The sequence below is a fragment of the Oncorhynchus mykiss genome, chromosome 13 (assembly GCF_057628025.1).
Source record: "Oncorhynchus mykiss isolate SJ-2025 chromosome 13, ASM5762802v1, whole genome shotgun sequence".
In the NCBI taxonomy this organism is placed as follows: domain Eukaryota; kingdom Metazoa; phylum Chordata; class Actinopteri; order Salmoniformes; family Salmonidae; genus Oncorhynchus; species Oncorhynchus mykiss.
Window position 1 is genome coordinate 40545453 of NC_143034.1, and position 18839 is coordinate 40564291.

Here is an 18839-nt window from a genome sequence, read left to right on the forward strand (position 1 = left end):
TCACTCCCCCTAACTGGGAGTGGGCCAGAGACAATTACTCGATGCCGACACATCTTTCTAGCTGATTTACACGCAGAAGCTATGTTGTGCTTGGTGATCTCTGACTGTTTCATCCTAACATCGTTGGTGCCGACGTGGATAACAATATCTCTATACTCTCTACACTCGCCAGTTTTAGCTTTAGCCAGCACCATCTTCAGATTAGCCTTAACGTCGGTAGCCCTGCCCCCTAGTAAACAGTGTATGATCGCTGGATGATTCGTTTTAAGTCTAATACTGCGGGTAATGGAGTCGCCAATGACTAGAGTTTTCAATTTGTCAGAGCTAATGGTGAGAAGCTTCGGCGTCTCAGACCCCGTAACGGGAGGAGTAGAGACCAGAGAAGACTCGGCCTCTGACTCCGACTCGCTGCTTAATGGAGAAAACCGGTTGAAAGTTTCTGTCGGCTGAATGAGCGACACCGGTTGAGCGTTCCTACAGCATTTCCTTCCAGAAACCGTGTGAAAGTTGTCCGGCTGCGGGGACTGTGCCAGGGGATTTATACTACTATCTGTACTTACTGGTGGCACAGACGCTGTTTCATCCTTTCCTACACTGAAATTACCCTTGCCTAACGATTGCGTCTGTAGCTGGGCTTGTAGCACAGCTATCCTCTCCGTAAGGCGATCGTTCTCCTGTATATTATGAGTACAGCGACTGCAATTAGAAGGCATCATGTTAATGTTACTACTTAGCTTCGGCTGTTGGAGGTCCTGACGAACCGTGTCCAGATAAAGCGTCCGGAGTAAAAAAGTTGAGGAAAAAAAACAAAAATATAAACGGTAATTAAAAAGTAAAGTTGTCAGGTAGCAAAATAGGTTGGCAACAAAACGCACAGCAACTCGAAAACAAGTCTGCAAGTTGTGAAAGGAAATGTCCCAGTCGTCTGCAAGTTGTGACAGGAAATGTCCCAGTCGTCTTGAACACACTGAAGTCTGAGATTTCCCAGCTCCGAGTTTCCAGTTGTTTTGAGTGCGGCACAAATCTTGCTTGATTGACAGCATGGCCAATGTTGAATGTTTATTCCTTTAAACTTGAAAAAGAGACCCTTAATCCCAGATTTGGGACCACACAACCACTCCACTGAATAGCTGGCTAGTGATTGTTTTGCAATGCTTGCAGTCAGTGGCGGTTCTGTCATGGCTGTTGAAGGATGAGGACCAAGGTGCAGCGTGATGAGTGTACATTTTACTTTATTTAAAAATTAGCCGACAAAACAATAAACAATACAAAACAAACCGTGAAGCTCAAAGGCTATGTGCCCTAAACAAAGTCAACTTCCCACAAACACAGGTGGGAAAAAGAGTACCTAAGTATGGTTCCCAATCAGAGACAGCGATAGACAGCTGTCCCTGATTGAGAACCATACCCGGCCAACACATGGAAATAGAAAATGCGGAACGCAGACCCCGCTCCACCGCTGGCTCACCCCACTTTGGTGGCACCTCTGGTGCGGGGACCCTCGCCGCCGACCCTGGACTGGGCACCCTCGCTGCGGGCCCCGGACTGGGAACCCTCGCTCCGGGCTGGAGGCCGTCTCTGATGGCTCCGGGCTGGAGGCCGTCTCTGGAGGCTCCGGGCTGGGTGCAGGCACAGGACTCACCAGGCTGGAGAGACACACAGGAGACCTGGCTCTGGGAGCATGCACAGGACTCACCAGGCTGGGGAGACATACAAGAGGCCTCTTCCTTGACCGAGGCACCGGATACACTGGGCCGTGGAGGCGCACTGGCGGTCTCGAGCACAGTGCTGGCACCACCCATTCTGGCTGGATGCCCACTTCCACCCGGGAAATGCGGTACGCTGGCACCGAGCACACCAGCCTGTGAATGCTCGGCCGAGACACAGTGCACATCACCCCATAACACGGGGCCTGACCAGTCACACGCTCACCACGCTGCACCTTGGTCCTCATCCTTCAACAGCCGAGACAGGTTCTAGCTTGTATAGCTGCCTGGGTGAACCCCCCTTCAGCCCCCCCCCCTCCCCAAATCACTATTCTGCACTTACTGTATTTTTTATTCAGACATTTGGAACAACACAAATACATAATCCTAACATTTAAAACTATTAACACTACCGTTCAAATTTTGGGGTCACTTAGAAATGTCCTTGTTTTTGAAAGAAAAGCACATTTTCTGTCCATTAAAATAATGTCAAATTGATGAGAAATACAGTGTAGACATTGTTATTGTTGTAAATGACTATTGTAGCTGGAAATGGCAGATTTTTATGGAATATCTACATAGCCTTACAGAGGCCCATTATCAGCAACCATCACTCCTGTGTTCCAATGGCACGTTGTGTTAGCTAATCCAAGTTTATAATTTTTAAAGGCTAATTGATCATTAGAAAACCCTTTTGCAATTATGTTAGCACAGCTGTAAACTGTTGTTCTGATTAAAGAAGCAATAAAACTGGCCTGCTTTAGACTAGTTGAGTATCTGGAGCATCAGCATTTGTGTGTTCGATTACAGGCTCAAAATGGCCAGAAACAAAGTACTTTCTTCTGAAACTCGTCAGTCTATTCTTGTTCTGAGAAATTAAGGCTATACCATGCGAGAAATTGCCAAGAAACTGAAAATCTCGTACAAAGCTGTGTACTACTCCCTTCACAGAACAGCGCAAACTGGCCCTAACCAGAATAGAAAGAGGAGTGGGAGGCCCCGGTGAACAACTGAGCAAGAGGACAAGTACATTAGAGTGTCTAGTTTGAGAAACAGGTACCTGCAAAACGCCAGCCTCAACGTCAACAGTGAAGAGATGACTCCGGGATGCTGGCCTTCTAGGCAGAGTTGCAAAGAAAAAGCCATATCTTAGACTGGCCGATGAAAGAAAAGATTAAGATGGCAAAATAACACAGACACTGAACAGAGGAACTCTGGTCGCATAAACGTGGTCGCATAAAAACCTGAGGGAGATTTTACCATAATTCTGTTACCAAAGTTAGCATCTGCACTGTTCTTCCACTAAATGTTTTAATGTAATATTTGTGAATAGACTTGTATGATTTGTTAAACATTTAAATCAATGTTTTTTGTTTGGCATACAATGTAAAGTTTAAAACACGGAGTCAATAATGTAATTCAGTTACCGTAGAATTGCACATGTGGAAACGTTTTTTTGTTTGTTGAATACTTCACATGTAATCACATTTTCACACGTGTAGTTTCATGTAATAACATGTTGCTTTACATTTTATCACATTAACTTCACATCAGATCAAACCATGCCCAACCATTATAAGTAAAGTAATGAAAAGTTATGGGGGCTTTAAAGTAAGTGGTACAATGTTCAGCTAAAATATGACCTCACCTGGGATTAGAATTTATAACCTCTGGATTTGATGCTCAGGGCTGGACAAATGCAGGGTCTTACCGGGACTGATGCCCCTGGGCCCAGGCCTGTGGGGAGCCCAAAATAAAGCAAAAAATTAAATTTAAATAAAAAACAGTTACACAAATTTGATAAAGGAAATATGTACATATATATATTATATATACAGTACCAGTTAAAAGTCTGGACACATACTCATTAAAGGGATTTCTTTATTTTTACTGGATTGAAGACATCAGAACTATGAAATAACACATATGGGATCATGTAGTAGAAAGTGTTTCAGATTCTCCAAAGTAGCCACACTTTGCCTTGATGACAGCTTTGCACACTCTTGGCATTCTCTCAAACAGCTTCACCTGGAATGCTTTTCCAACAGTCTTGAAGGAGTTCCCACATATGCTGAGCACTGTTCCTTCACTCTGCAGTCCAACTCATCCCAAACCATCTCAATCAGGTGATTGTGGAGGCCAGGTAATCTGATGCAGTACTCCATCACTCTCCTTCTTGGTCAAATAGCCTTACACAGCCTGGAGGTGTGATCTGGGTCATTGTCCTGTTGAAAAACAAATGATAGTCCCACTAAGCACAAACCAGATGGGATGGCGTATTGCTGCAGAATGCTGTTCAAGGTCTGGTTAAGTGTGCCTTGAATTATAAATAAATCAATGACAGTGTCACCATTAAAGCACCCCCACACCATCACACCTCCTCCGCCATGCACCATGGTGGGAACCACACATGCGGAGATCATCCTTTCACCTACTCTGTTTCTCAAATTTGGACTCATCAGACCAAAGGACAGATTTCCACCCGTCTAATGTTCCTTGCTTGTGTTTCTTGGCCCAAGCAAGTCTCTTCGTGTTATTGGTGTCCTTTGCAGCAATTTGAGCATGAAGGCCTGAGTCACGCAGTCTCCTCTGAGCAGTTGATGTTGAGATGTGTCTGTTACTGGAACTCTGTGAAGCATTTATTTGGGCTGTAATTTCTGAGGCTGGTAAATCTAATGAATGTATCCTCTGCAGCAGAGGTAACTCTGGCTCTTCCTTTCCTGTGGCGATCCTCATAAGAGCCAGTTTCATCATAGTGCCTGATGATATTTGCGACTGCACTTGAAGAAACTTTCGAAGTTCTTGAAATTTTTCCATATTGACTGACCATGTCTTAAAGTAATGATGTACTGTTGATTCTCTTAGCATAATATGGACTTAATGCTCAAATGCATTAAGAAGGAAAGAAAATCCACATTAACTTTTAACAAGGCACAACTGTTAATTGAAATGCATTCCAGGTGATAATCCCATGACGCTGGTGGAGAGAATGCCAAGAATGTGCAAAGCTGTCATCAAGGCAAAGCGTGGCTACTTTGAAGAATCTCAAATGTACAATTTATTTTGATTTGTTTAACACTTTTTTGGTTACTACATGATTCCATTTGTGTTATTTCATAGTTTTGATGTCCTCACTATTATTATACAATGTAGAAAATAGTAAAAATAAAGAAAAACCCTTGAATGAGTAGGTGTGTCCAAACTTTTGACTGGTACTGTATAACCCCTAACTTGAGTTCAGTCTTCGCCAATGAGAACGAAGTTGGGCCTGGCTTCGTCCTTCTTGACTGGGAAATGCCTTGATTCTAGGCCCTAGGAAATCCTACATCCATCTCATTAGATCAGAACAGGATGGATCAACAGTGATTCATATTACTGGTTTGCATCCTAAAAAAAGGATAGTTGTGTTTTGCTGCATAACACACTAACATTACTTGTCTACAAATATGATGTGGATCATTGTCAGGATATTTGATATATAAGCTTCAGTAACAAAAGAACACCATGGTTGTAATAACACTTTAAACAGGTAGTTTGTACATGTGTAGAATGTGTTTGTTTTGAATTTCTTCTGAATAACTGGTCAGGGCTTAGCATTTTCCATCCAGCTTCAGGTAACTTTGATGTAAAGGCTTCATCACACCTATAGTGATGACTTCTATCCGTCACACCCATTGTTGCATATCCATTGTTCACTAGATATATCAATGTAATTACACCCAACACAATGTTGAAAAACAGAATGCTTCGCACCACTAGATCACATAATTAGACATGTGAAAGCTGCAGCAGGGACTCTAACCAGGGCTCATACGTTGCAAAGTGAGCTCTAACAGCCGTTGCCATGAAATCCTAGTAGTCCTATGGAATAATCCTTGTTACAATAGCTTAGGTATATAACATGATTGACACAATGGTAAAAATCATCATGAAACATCCTTGGAAGTGCTGTAAGCCTAAGCCAACATAGTTGATTATTTACATGAACCTGTTTAACAACTCTGATACCTTCTTTAATTGTGATTTATTCTCCCCAGATGAAAATGCAGTTGCATTGTTTTTTAATAAAACCTCAAATGCAAGGATCATCAACATAATTTTTTGATGATCATTATAAATGAATTCAATTCAGTTTCAAATTGTTCACAGAAAGTAGGATTTTGTTGTAAGGAAACATTAAAGCGCTATCTTCTGGCTCTTTTAGGAGATTCTGAAATTAGTATCTGGTAGTAATAAGCAGGATGTTCAGATAGGCTCATCTCAACCCCGTGGCTATAGCGTTCTCTACTGTGCTAACCACTACTATTATTCAAAGAGATTAACCTCGCCAGTCTCCTCAAGGTGACAGCAGACATAGAGATCGACCAGGTCCCGCCTCCTCAGTCTTTTAGAAGGAGCAGTTCTGAAGACAGAGACGCCATCCCTCCACTGAAGTTTGGGTTCTGTGATGTCTGTAAACGAGCCGCCACCAGACATGAGATCAAGTGACCAGCTCCCCTGGGGAACGTAAACCGATAAACGGATCTGTACAATAGGAGGACACGTCCCACTAGTACAGCCTCAGTGAAGCAACTGCTTCCTCCTGTCCCAGCTTACAGGCTGACTACTCCGAAAAGTTGTGAGTTCTGTCACCATAACTTCCTGATATACTGCATTCTCTTTCTACTGAGTGCTGGCATTGTTGTGATCAAATGGCCTTGCTGTCTGAAAACTCCAGTAACACTACTCCACCCGTGTAATGCTAAAACACTTTATAATTTTTGTTTTCATTAGGCAACACACACAGTTAAAATGTGCCATGAATGTATACACATAATTAACTTATTGATTGATAATAGAATAATCTCATCATCAACCACAGCTGAATCCAATGATAGACATATTGCATTGATGGTTTTGTAAATGGATGTTCAGTCTTAATTATTGTCTAGTGCCGGTATAAGTTAACATCATATCCCTGTAGGTCATCATGGATAACGTCATCATGGTGCTCCAGACAGGTGTGTACAGCCTTCAGGATGGTTTTCAGACGACGGTCCAGCACTGAGAGGTGTTGTACAGAGAGGAGGGGGGCCACACTCTCCAGGGGATCCTGGGACAGAGACTCCCTCATGACATCACTCAGACGGAAGCCCGGGAGGGACAGGAGACGCAGACGCATGAGAGTTGAGCGACGGATTCTGAGACAGAGAAAGAGATTTGGGAGAGAGAGAAGAAAAAGACAGAGAGGAGGACAAGGGGAGAGAGAGAGGAGAGAAAGAGAGAGAGAAGGAAGACAAGGAGAGAGAGAGAGAGGAGGAGGAAAGTGAGAGAGAGAATGAGAAGGAAGAGAGGGGGAGAGATGAGTCTCCTCTTGCACTTTTTTTCTGCTGCACTTGCACCTGATCTTTATACAAGCTGATAGTTTTACCTGCAACACTGTCGTAAGGGCACCAATATGGAGGGTTCATCAACAGAATGACGCCCAAACCTAAAAATAACATAGTTTCCACAATATTACACAACTGTTATATCGGTATGTATAAACTTGCCAGTGCAAAACAAAATTTGCACTGGTGACGCATCATTCATGGCAAGTGAGGCACAGCCCAACCACTGTCCAGCAGATGGCCCTGTTTTGTATGTAATTCTGGCATTAATTTGTGTGACAACATTATATCGTATCAGTTAGCAAACAATGTAAACAAAATAACTGCTTGAGTTAATATTACAGCATACTCGACTCCTCCATGTCATATCATTGTTTTGGTCAATATTCTTTGAGTAAGGCAGATCCAGAATGCAGCTGTTTCAGCCTTGCTCATGTGCCTTCTGTGGCGGAGGGGCACAGAGCGTAGGCGTTGTTGATCTTCTCTGGTTGCGCGTGATTGGCTCAGGGTGATGTCACTTACAACACCCCAGCACCTACTGGGAGAGCTCACTGACGACCAGGCAGCTTCTTCCCATTGGGTGCTGCCATAGAGTTCAATTGGCAGTGCCTGTCCAAGAAGTCTCAAGGTCATTTGTCACAGATAAGTCTACATCTTTTCTCCAGTGATTGGACTGATGTGTGTCAACTTCATTGTTTATCTTCTAGCCAGCTGAAAAGTTATCATGTTGACTATCTCCTAGCAAATCATTTTCAAGCTATGTAGAAAATGTAGAGATAAAACATTTCGGTGCTCATCAGCCACTAAACTTTGAAATAAGCCCACCCGTTAAAAAGAAAGCAAGCTGGAAAAGAAGATTCAACTGTGGTTGGTGGTGAATAGAAGCAGTGGCTAACATCTGTTTTGAGGTAGCTCTACGACGCGGCTTGTTAATGTTTGATGCCACTGTTATACTCATGGAACTGTAACTATGCAATGGATGAAGTGAGGGAGTAACTTGTTGCTTTATTCTAAAAGGGAGCGTCTTGGTAAAAGGCAGGCAGACACACTCAGAATGGTGTTTTGGCTGCGTTCCAATACTTTAATAATGTAATATTGTAGACCCATGCTGAATTTGACTATGGGAAGTAAACTGATCATAACTGAACGTTTGTGTCTGTAGTGGTTTCGATGCATATTAGCTTTTTTGATACATCCAATATTTTAAAGTTAAAATCGCCACTGAACATACAGTATGTATCACATTATAAGGTATTGATGGAAGGTATGGTACTCACGCCCTCCCGTTGTCTAGGTGCAGCAGGAAAGTGTCATTCCCAAACTTCTCAAAAGTCTCGTAGTGATGTCTGTCCATATTGCCTTAGTAGGAATTAAAGCAAAACAATAGTTTATTGCTTTCTGTCTATTCAAAATCTGTTCCACATTATCAGTGGACTTAAACCTTGGCACATTCCTAATATGGTCGTGTGGGGAAATGTTCAGAACATTTAGTCATTCTTATGGAGCAATACATGGAATGTATTGCTTCAGTGACTCGATAAAAAACAAAAGAAGAGAAAAATCAAGGTAGTGTGTTGAATTGTTACTGATTTCAAGAATATTGGAATTACTGAAGTAGTAATAGTAGTAGAATCTGTGTCGTTCAGTGTGCTTACTGACTCATGAGGAAGTCCAGAATGACCATGTCAATTAGATCCACTAGTCTGGTGCCTTGGTTGTATGGAGGAGTCTGTTTCACCGTGTCACAGTAATCTGGGTTCTTCTCCCATCTGAAACAGTAGCAGCTGCATGTGAGGTATGGACTCGAACACGTGTATGCTTTAGTCAAATGCACGGGTTTATTGCCAGTGGGGGACAATATGATACTACTACACATTATTACATTGCATTGATCAGTTGAATTCTATCAATGCAATCCAAACGTTGAATTATACCTCCAACCCATCAGTTTGCCATCTACTGTACAGTATATAACCACTAATACAGATATACACTTCACTTGGTTTCTTCACAACCCCTCCCATAGTTAGAGACCCCCAGGCAAGGGGCCCATTTCGGTACCCACTACCCACGGTGCCAGTTTGGTGCGGCTGTAGGAGCGCCTCCAAGGGGACCTCCAGGAGCGTCTGGGGGCCAGGGAGAGGTCAGGCAGCATGGAGGCCAGGGACACCTCCAAGACCTGGGGTCGACCACACACTGGGTTCTCTGTGGAGCAGTAGTATTCACACTGACCGTGGAAACACAAATTACCCACTGGGGGAGGCGGAAGGAGAGAGAGAGACACAATGGGTTGGGTGAATAGTACAGTTAACTGACTAAATGCAAGTAGTAGGCCTACAGTGGACAGTTGTTGCCAAACATTTGGGGTCATAACCCATCTAAAAGCATTTAGAACTTTTTCTTGTGACCAGTCATAAACCCAGAACGACACAGAAAAGTAAACTGTAGCCCACCAGTGCAACCCAACCAACCGTTTGGGAAACTCTGGACTAGCACATAGTGCAAGCCACTATACACACACAAGCTTAATAACAGAGAAGGAGGGACATTTGGTTGCTATCTGTGCTGATTGGACACACCAGGAGAGTTAGATTTGATTATGAAAGCTGATTGGACCAACCGCCACACACCAGGAGAGGTGAAGAAGGTTCTGGATAGTTTGTGGTCTGTGGTGATAGCTCTGATCTCTGTGGTTATGTTGATGAGTCTACCTACCACTGGAGGGATTCTACAGAAACCTAGCACCCTGAGAGACGACACACACACACAGATAAAGAGAGATATAAATCAGTGGTAGTGATTTAGACGTTATTTTCTCCTCTTTCTTTTGACACACAGATTAATCTCAGATGGGAGGTCCATTTTTTATTGTTTTCACCTGTCTAGGTGGAAGGCAGCAATCTCTGCATTGTGTCTCTCAAAGTCAGAGAAGTAGAACAGGTTGAAGTCTGTCTCTGCATCTCTCTCCTGCCTGCATAAAACACACACAGAACAATGTGATTTTTCTCACCTCCAAAATAAGATTACTGTGAAAGAGTAAGAGTGTTATGTGACTGATACAATAAAGTTGTATTGTTGTGTTGTATTGTATAGTATCATATCACATTGTATATCATAAGGTAGTATATCGTATTGTAAGCCGTATTGTATATCATTTTGTTCTTTGATGAACTGCAATGTGCCTTTTACTATTGTCTAGGCTCAGCTCTGTCAGCTGAGGTTGCTCTTAAATGCTGATAAGACAAAGTTCATGGTTTTCAAGAAATCTAAGATGAAACCATTAAAGCTAATTTATGCTTGATCTGAAAATGTGGTCGGAGGTTCCGCAATTGCGGACCCTCCAGAGGCATGCCGAGGTCAAATTGAGCTCTGTACTGCATCGCCGCATGGTGCCCAAATTTGAACAATGCGGAGGGCTATATATTACTCTGCATTGACATGATTGGTTGACGGTAGGTGGGGCGGGAAGGTCCAGTATAAACACAAACTTACTTCCTTGACAAGAGCTCTGCTCTGCTTAACGAAGCGCAAGAAGTAGAAATACCCTGACTTCTGCAGAGGCCGTGTCGCAGTAAATGCTGTATGGCCACTGCAGATGTCGGATTGACCATGCAGAGCCTTTTAGACTCTTCCATGCATAGTCACTATGCAGGACGAGCAAATAGAAAAGGGTATCAACTTACTTGAGTTTCTTGTTAGATGAGTGGTTCACATCTAAACCCCACATCTAGGGTCTTGTGAAAAAGCTCAGGCTCAAATTGGAGTTTTATTTTCAAAATAAGTCGTGTTTTTCTTTAAAAAGTGAGAAAAAAATACTTGTCTTGTCTTTCTTGCCTGTAATCGACTATGGTGATAACTTGTACATGTTTGCCCCTGTGGCATCATTACATATGCTGGACACTGTGCACTGCTGAGGTTTGTTACAAACTCCAAAGCCTTCCCTCGTCCCTGCAAATGTTTTAGTTGTATCTTATCCAGAGCAACATTCAGTAGTGAGCGCATACATTGTCAAACTAGTCCGCCGTGGGAATCAAACCCACAATCCTGGCGTTGCAAGCACCATGCTCTACCAACTGAGCTACACGGACTGTACCCTCTATATGAGAGTGGGCTGGCCTTCCTTAGCTCTTCAGAGGCGAAGTCATTGGTACGTTTTTATTTATAAGGCCATGCTAAGACTGCTCCCAGTTTACCTGTGTACCTACATTGTCCATCAGATTAATGAAAATTATCGCCTATGCTCACAGGACAGCTAGGTGAGAGGAGAGCTAGGTAAAAAAAAGTGTTCCAATACTCTGCCCTCTCTACTTGGAATGAGCTACAAAATGACTTGAAACTACAGGAGTTCCTCTCCTTCAATTATTTTAAAGCTAGGGTAAAAACGATGGTGGAAAATTATTTGAAGGGGCGGTCAATATTTTGACCCCTAGGTTCAAACACTCCAATGTGCCTGTTAAATGTATTAGCTGATGTTTTTAAACTGTAGTGCTTTGTGTTTTACGTTGTAAATGTTGACAATTTGTGTGCTGCTTTTTTTCGGCCAGGCCTCTTTTGCTAAATAGATGTTTAATCTCAATGAGACTAACCTGGTCAAATAAAGGTCAAGTAAATAAAGATCATACGTCGTATCGTGGATTCTCACCTCATGGGTTTGAGGAGGGCCTGTCCATAGTTGGGGAATGACATGATCAGCTTGAGCTGGGTACCCCCACTCTTCTGTACTGAAACACACATAACAGACAACGCTACAACGTCACCATGATAATCACACACCAGCATGCAGACCCTCAGAACACAGAGACATATCACTTACCGTACATTAAAACACATGAAAGTCACAGGGTCTCCACAACATTCAAAGGAAATACACCATTAGGTAGGTACCTGTCATTGACTGCACTGATGGTGTTCTTTTGGTAATAGTACAGTATTTCTAGTGGATTTGACATAAATGCAGTTACCCCTGTTCTCCACAGGGCGTCCTCATTACATAAAGTACAGAATGTGGCTGAACATCAAAAACTGTCTGGTATCATTTAGTGGTGGTTCTAGAATCTAGGGACTTTAGAGAGGAGGAGTGAGAAGAAGAGGAAGATGAGGAGGAGTATATGAAACGTGGCTATGGGCCAGCCCACACACAAGCTGATTATTGCGTAATCTTTTATGCTCAACACAGTACAGTGTTGAGAGTGTGTGTATGCGTGTGTTTGTGTGTGAGCATATGTTTGTGTGTGTTTATATGCATGGATGTGTGAGTGGGATTTTTTTATGATCAGTGCAGGATTATATTGACTGACCTCAGAACAAAAGATCAGAGGAGCTGGAGATTTCGATTATCTGGCTTTCACGTTTCTACTCTGACTGTTTCTTTACTGTCATCCATTTGCTGATGTTCTAGTTTGGTGTAATCACTTTGTGTATTTTGCAGTTTAAAGACTTATAATTGCTTTCAGTGGTTTTAGATTTTATCCTCACAGTCTATGCGTAACGGTTTTCTTCAGGTGAAGTAGAGGCGGACCAAAACGCAGCGTGGTGATGATTCATGTTTGTTTAATGAAGAAAACTCTACATGAATAAACTACAAAACAATGGAATGTGAAAACCTAAACAGTCCTATCTGGTGCAAACACAGAGACAGGAACAATCACCCACAAACACACAGTGAAACCCAGGCTACCTAAATATGGTTCCCAATCAGAGACAATGACTAACACCTGCCTCTGATTGAGAACCATATCAGGCCAGACATAGAAATAGACAAACAAGACATCCAACATAGAATGCCCACTCAGATCACACCCTGACCAACCAAAACATAGAAATATACAAAGCAAACTATGGTCAGGGTGTGACACTATGGTTGATTGGTTAGTGTTTAAGAATTGCTTTTGGCTTTTGTTTGTTTCTTTTTGTTTGTTTCTTTAGATTGTGTGTTTAATTATGATACTCACTCACTCACACACACAAAACTCCCACTCCCCCTTCCCCTTCCCCACACGCTCAAACCCATACACAGTAGCTTGGCACACAAAAAAATACTGGGTTAAAAACAACCCTATTTGGCTTCTTTGGAAAACCAGCGCTGGGTAAATATTGGACAGAACACACACTGGGTTAGTTTGACCCAGCCAGTTGGGTCGCGTTAATATGGATTATACAAACATGGGTTTATTTTACCATCAGTTTTTTTAACCATTAGTTGGGATGAATTAACAGCTCCATTTGTTATTTTCAGGAGGCATGGCCTATTAGAGACATGGGTTTCAGACAATTATTTTTGGCCACCTGTAATAGCAAATGTATTTCCTGTTCATCATGTTTGTACACTGCAAATTTCTTTTTTTTGCACATGATATATTATAACATAAAACTCATAACATTATTATCTACATATCCCAACATTGAAATATCCATAGGGTCTTGGGAAACATTGATTAATGTGGCAGTGTTCAACCTTAACATGAAATAACAACAAAGCAGATGAACCGGAATGACATTTACTTTCACGGGTGGCTAAAAATAACTATCTAAAAGCCACGCCCCTGCTAAGCCAGTCCTCTAGTCTTCTGAGCTCACCCACTGAGTCATATTTCGATAACCCAGCACCAATAACCCATCACCCGGCACCAATAATCCAGCGTTTCTTTTTAAAGAAAACAACCTAAGTGACCCAACGCTTGCAACCCAGCATGGTCAACCAAACAACCAAGTATTTTTTAGAGTACTGCTACTTCCCTGTTTGCATGTGATAGATAAACAAATGGATCCCAACCAAGGCTTCTGAACAGTCCCACAACAGACAGGATTTGAGGGCCATCAGACAATGTTTTACAGCCTCCCAGGGTAATCTCTTCATTCACTGTAATGCCAACTCTTTTGTGTCTCGTGTGTATGTGTGGGTTGAATGGGCCCGTGGACACAAAGCTAGGGTTAGGATTGGGGTTATGGCTAGGCTTAGAGTTGAGCCGGGGTGTGGACATGAAGCTATGGTTAGGGTTATGGCTAGTGGTCTGTATAATTCAGGAATAGCATATATTGAACAAAAATATAAACGCAACATGTAAAGTGTTGGTCCCATGTTTCATGAGCTGAAATAAAAGATCCCAGAAATGTTCCATATGCACAAAATGCTTATTCTCTCAAATGTTATGCACAAGTGAGCATTTCTCCTTTTCCAAGATAATCCATCCACCTAAAAGGTGTGGCATATCAAGAAGCTGATTAAACAGCATGATCATTACACAGCTGCACCTTGTGCTGGGGACAATAAATGGCCACTCTAAAATGTGCAGTTTTGTCACACAACACAATGCCACAGTTGTCTCAAGTTTTGAGGAAGCATGCAATTGGCATGCTGACTGCAGGAATGTCCAACAGAGCTGTTGCTAGATCATTTTATGTTAATTTCTCTACCATAAGCCAACTCCAATGTCGTTTTAGAGAATTTGGCAGTACGTTCAACTGGCCTCACAACCGCAGACCATGTGTAACCACACCAGCCCAGGACCTCCACATCTGGCTTCTTCACCTTCAGAATCGTCTGGGACCACCCGGACATCTGAAGAAACTGTGCACAACTGAAGAATTTCTGCACAAATGGTCAGAAACCGTCTCAGGAAAGCGTGCTTGTCGGCCTCACCAGGGTCTTGACCTGACCGCAGTTCGAATTCGTAACCAACTTAATTGGGCAAATGCTGACCTTTGATGGCCACTGGCACGCTGGAGAAGTGTGTACTTCAGAGGAATCCTGGTTTCAACTGTACCGGGCAGATGGCAGCGTATATGGCGTCGTGTGGGTGAGCGGTTTGCTGATGTCAACGTTGTGAACAGAGTGCCCTGTGGTGACGGTGGGGTTATGGTATCAGCAGGCATAAGCTATGGACAACAAGAACAATTGCATTTTATTGATAGCAATTCGAATGCACGAGATACCGTGACGAGATCCTGAGGTCCATTGTCGTGCCATTCATCCGCTGCCATCACCTCATGGGTCAGCATGATAATGTACGGCCCCATGTCGGAAGGATCTGTACACAATTCCTGGTAGCTGAAAATGTCACAGTTCTTCCATGGACTGTATTCTCACAATTAAGCATGTTTGGGATGCTTTGGATCGAAGTGTACGACAGTGTATTCCAGTTCCTGCCAATATCCAGCAATTTCGCACAGCCATTGAAGAGGAGTTGGACAACATTTCACAAGCCACAATCAAGATACCGATTAACTCTATCCGAAGGAGATGTGTCACGCTGCATGTGGCAAAGGGTGGTCACACCAGATACTAATCAAAGGGCTACTCAGACCCTTCTTTTACGCTGCTGCTACTCTCTGTTTATTATCTATGCATAGTCACTTTAACTCTACCTACATGTACATATTACCTCAATTACCTCGACTAACCGGTTCACTGTAAGGTGAACACCTGTTGTAATCGGCGCATGTGACAAATAACATTTGATTTGATTTGATACTGACTGGTTTTCTGATCCACGCCTCAGTCATGTGATATCCATAGATTAGGGCCAAATGTATTTATTTAAATTGACTGATTTCCTTATTAGAACTGTAACTCAGTAAAATCTTTGAAATTGTTGCGTTTATATTTTTGTTCAGTGTAGTTTACTCCATGTCCAGTTCATGCTGATTGATACAGAGTTGATCTCAACTCCACTTAGTAAGACAGTCATCATCTTGTTTGTGGAGTTTGGGCTTCCCCTTGGGGTTGAAAGATAATACAGTACCATCCCCATTTTAAGGCTCATGCATTTAGCCCAACTGACTTGGAATAGCTACAGTACTTTAGTTTGTTTAAAAACAAGCTACAGTGGTGCCACAGGCTGTTGTACTGCAGACAGTCATGTTTGAATTACAATATTTGTGGCTTAGTTTACTCAAAAAAGCTGTATAAATTAAAGGGATTTTGGTAATGAATACACAATCCTTTATGTACTTCCTCAGAGTCAAGTGAACTCCTGTATACCATTTTTAAATCTCTATGTCCAATATGAAGGAAGTTCTAGGTAATTTTGTGAGCTAATGCTAACTAGCCTGCTAGTATCCTTCCAGTCATTGCGCTAACGCTAGCCTCAACCACCACAACCCTAACCCTAGCTTCCTGTCCACTCCCCAGCTCAACATTAACCCTAGCCAAAACCCAAACCCTAACCTTAACCTTAGCTTCACCATGTCCACACCCTGGCTCAACCCTAACCGTAGTCTTATTCCTAATCTTAGCTACATGTCCATACCCCAGCTCAACCCTCTCACCTGCGCTGAGGATGCGTTGTGTGGCCATCTGTTGAGTCACCTCGGCAACGCTAGGGTCATTCCTGTCATACAGCTCCCAGCGAGAGATCCCAAGGTGGTACCTCAGCCAGGCAGGGTGGGTGTCCGCACTTCTAGTCCAATTAGCTCGGTCATAGCCATCCTCCTCGCTGTCACTCTGCCTATATGGAAAGAGCAGGGGAAGATGGTAGGGGAAACAGGCCAATTAAGCAATGGGTATCACAAATGTATGAGAAAAGTAATATGCTATGACAGAATGATATACTTTGTTGTTATCTAGAAAGCATTTTCTTTCCTCTTTAATTTTTCGACTTTGTTGTTATCAGTGGTCTTCCACTCCTCTTTCTCTCACTCACCACTCACTATCTTCACTGCTTTTGTCACTGTCCTCCTCCTCATCTTCCTCCTCACTGTCCCCTCCCTTGTTCTTTGGCTTCAACTTCAGCAGCCAATCGTCTTCCAGCAGATGTTTGCGTGGCAGGTTGTACAGCGGGTGGCTGAAGAGGGCCTCCAGCTTGGAGCGACTGCTGATCCATTGGCTCACTTTGGTGGCCATTTTGGTTTGAATCAGCTTTTTGTCCTTCTCCTTCTCATTGACAATGTTGAATGAGGCCTCCACGTTGTGGTCTATGTGGGCGGCCATTTTGGTAAAGTCTCCATTCATGCGACTTACTGGTAATTTGTGTGAGCTGCTTTGTGAGGAAAGGGAGGGAGATCTCCCCTGTTTTCCATGGGGAACAGTTCCAGGAAAAGACAAAGAGGAGGAACAGGAGGAGGGGGGGGGGATAACGCAGGATGTTTGGAGGACGGAGAGACAGAAGAGGGCCAGGATGAGGTGGAGAGCCAGGGACAGACATGTCAATACCAAACAGACGGAATGAGAGAGACGACCCACGCCCTGCCTCGCCATGCTGGGAGAGAGTGAAAACTTCAATTCACATTACCTCCAAATATAATCTGCTTTATAATATTCAAAACTCTGAAGAAGGCAGTTGTTGAGTCAAGAGTCACAACAGATTAACAGGCATAAAGGAAACAAAGGGAAATGTGACAGAGTCATAACCGGGCAAGCAGGCGGACAGACAGACAGAAAAGACAGCCAGCCACCAGACAGCCAGCCAGAAACAGCCAGCCAGTATTCCTTAACACAAATCTATCTCCTCTCCTCATCAAAGCACAGACACAATGTGATTCCAGTTAGCTACCCTGAGAATCAAGCACCGCTAAAGAGAATCAATATATTATTGAAGGCCCACCGCTCCAACATTCCCAGTATGAAGCAGCAGTAGGATGGCTAATGCATTACTTACTTTGTTTTTTCACAATGTGCCAAGAAGTTGTGAGACTCTCTCTTCCCCTCACTCTCTCTGGATCCTCAATAAATGTGACAGGGCAAAAATACACTTGTAGTACATTTTCATTTTGTCAATTTTTTTCTCCCTTTCTCTCCCTGACAGACAGCTGATAGTGATTCTGTTATCTGTGTGGTCACGCTAGTTCAAACAGAACAGAGGTAGGAGCCAGGTTAGAGTGACCGGGATGGACGTTACAGTGAGGAGGGGACATTCATATTACCCCTTTATTTTAGGATTCGTTTTTTAGAACACCAGATACTTTCAATAGAAATACATATTGTAATGCGTAATTGGATTGAATTGTAGATGGGATTTATTACACAAGGCACACACACACCGATACAGACACACACACTCTTGACGGGTCGTCACCCACTGGCTCTCATTCTCTATTGACTGGTTCTCATTCTCTATTTTCAGCCTCATTAGTCTACAGCCCCAGCCCTCCGTCTACTGAGCTTGCATGCCAAATGGCACCCTATTCCTTATATAGTGCACTACTTTTGACCACCAGGGCCCTTCCTCCAGAAACAGACACACGCACGCACACCCACACAGATGCGAGCACACACACACGCACGCACACACACACTCAGCTTCACATGTTTGTAGAGTGTTGTAGTAACATACTGTAGTAGTATTACTTCACAAAGCACCCATGAGCACAGACCAGATCAAATATTTGTACTCCTTCTATCCTCCTCCTCTCTTCTCTCAGCTTCATCTATCTCTCCTCAATTCCCATGCTCCCCCTTTCCTTTTACCCTCCCTCCAGCTCTCTTACCTGCTGATAAATGCATTCCTCATCTACCTCTATCCCTTTAATTCCTTCCCTGATTATTTCCTGATGGGGACAGTTTATTCCTCAGACAGACAGACCAAAGCTTCAAAGTCCGTCCTGTTTCCCTCAAAGCAGTTAATGTAGGTTGCTTGGAAACTACCCAGAATTCTCACCATAATTGTCTGTTACTTCAAACCAAAAAAAAAGAAAGGTACAAGAACAACGTTGACCCAGTCGACTAATGTGTTGCACCTCACTGCCGTGGCAGACTTACTTATACAGTGTTGAGACAGAGAGAGGACGAGAGGGAGAGTGTTTCTTGTTACAGATGGTGGGTGAAGTG

At 43.1% G+C, this 18839-nt stretch overlaps 1 protein-coding gene and 1 non-coding gene across 7 annotated transcripts; both read right to left on the reverse strand.

Moving 5' to 3' along the window:
* Nucleotides 1-6440: 6440 nt before the first annotated feature.
* Nucleotides 6441-17784, reverse strand: LOC110486117 (extracellular serine/threonine protein kinase FAM20C-like). Of its 6 annotated transcripts, none has more exons than XR_016485890.1 (11): nucleotides 17671-17784; nucleotides 16717-17271; nucleotides 16343-16521; nucleotides 11718-11796; nucleotides 9954-10046; nucleotides 9706-9821; nucleotides 9148-9328; nucleotides 8731-8844; nucleotides 8353-8434; nucleotides 7117-7176; nucleotides 6441-6886 (listed from the first exon to the last, which is right to left on the reverse strand). XR_016485890.1 is itself a non-coding variant. In XM_021557485.3 (11 exons), the coding sequence occupies exons 2-11, from the start codon at nucleotides 17268-17270 to the stop codon at nucleotides 6634-6636; spliced, it is 1707 nt and encodes a 568-aa protein (XP_021413160.2). In that variant the 5' UTR covers nucleotide 17271; nucleotides 17671-17784; the 3' UTR covers nucleotides 6441-6633. The 6 variants fall into 6 exon arrangements, 4 of the variants coding, with proteins under 4 accessions (XP_021413160.2, XP_090052315.1, XP_090052316.1 ...); XR_016485888.1 differs by having other exon boundaries at nucleotides 9655-9821; XM_021557485.3 differs by having other exon boundaries at nucleotides 8735-8844.
* Nucleotides 11091-11163, reverse strand: trnaa-ugc (transfer RNA alanine (anticodon UGC)). Its single transcript has one exon. It is a non-coding gene; the product is annotated as a tRNA-Ala (tRNA).
* Nucleotides 17785-18839: the final 1055 nt, after the last annotated feature.

Excerpts from the sequence above, each read along its gene's own strand:
- LOC110486117 (XM_090196189.1), bottom strand. The coding sequence starts at position 17,270 with ATGGCGAGGCAGGGCGTGGGTCGTCTCTCTCATTCCGTCTGTTTGGTA. Across the intron at positions 9,822-9,953 it reads GCTGCCTTCCACCTAGACAG|GGTGCTAGGTTTCTGTAGAA; the intron begins GTGAAAACAATA and ends GTCGTCTCTCAG. Across the intron at positions 9,329-9,654 it reads AATCAAATCTAACTCTCCTG|TGGGTAATTTGTGTTTCCAC; the intron begins GTGTGTCCAATC and ends CGCCTCCCCCAG.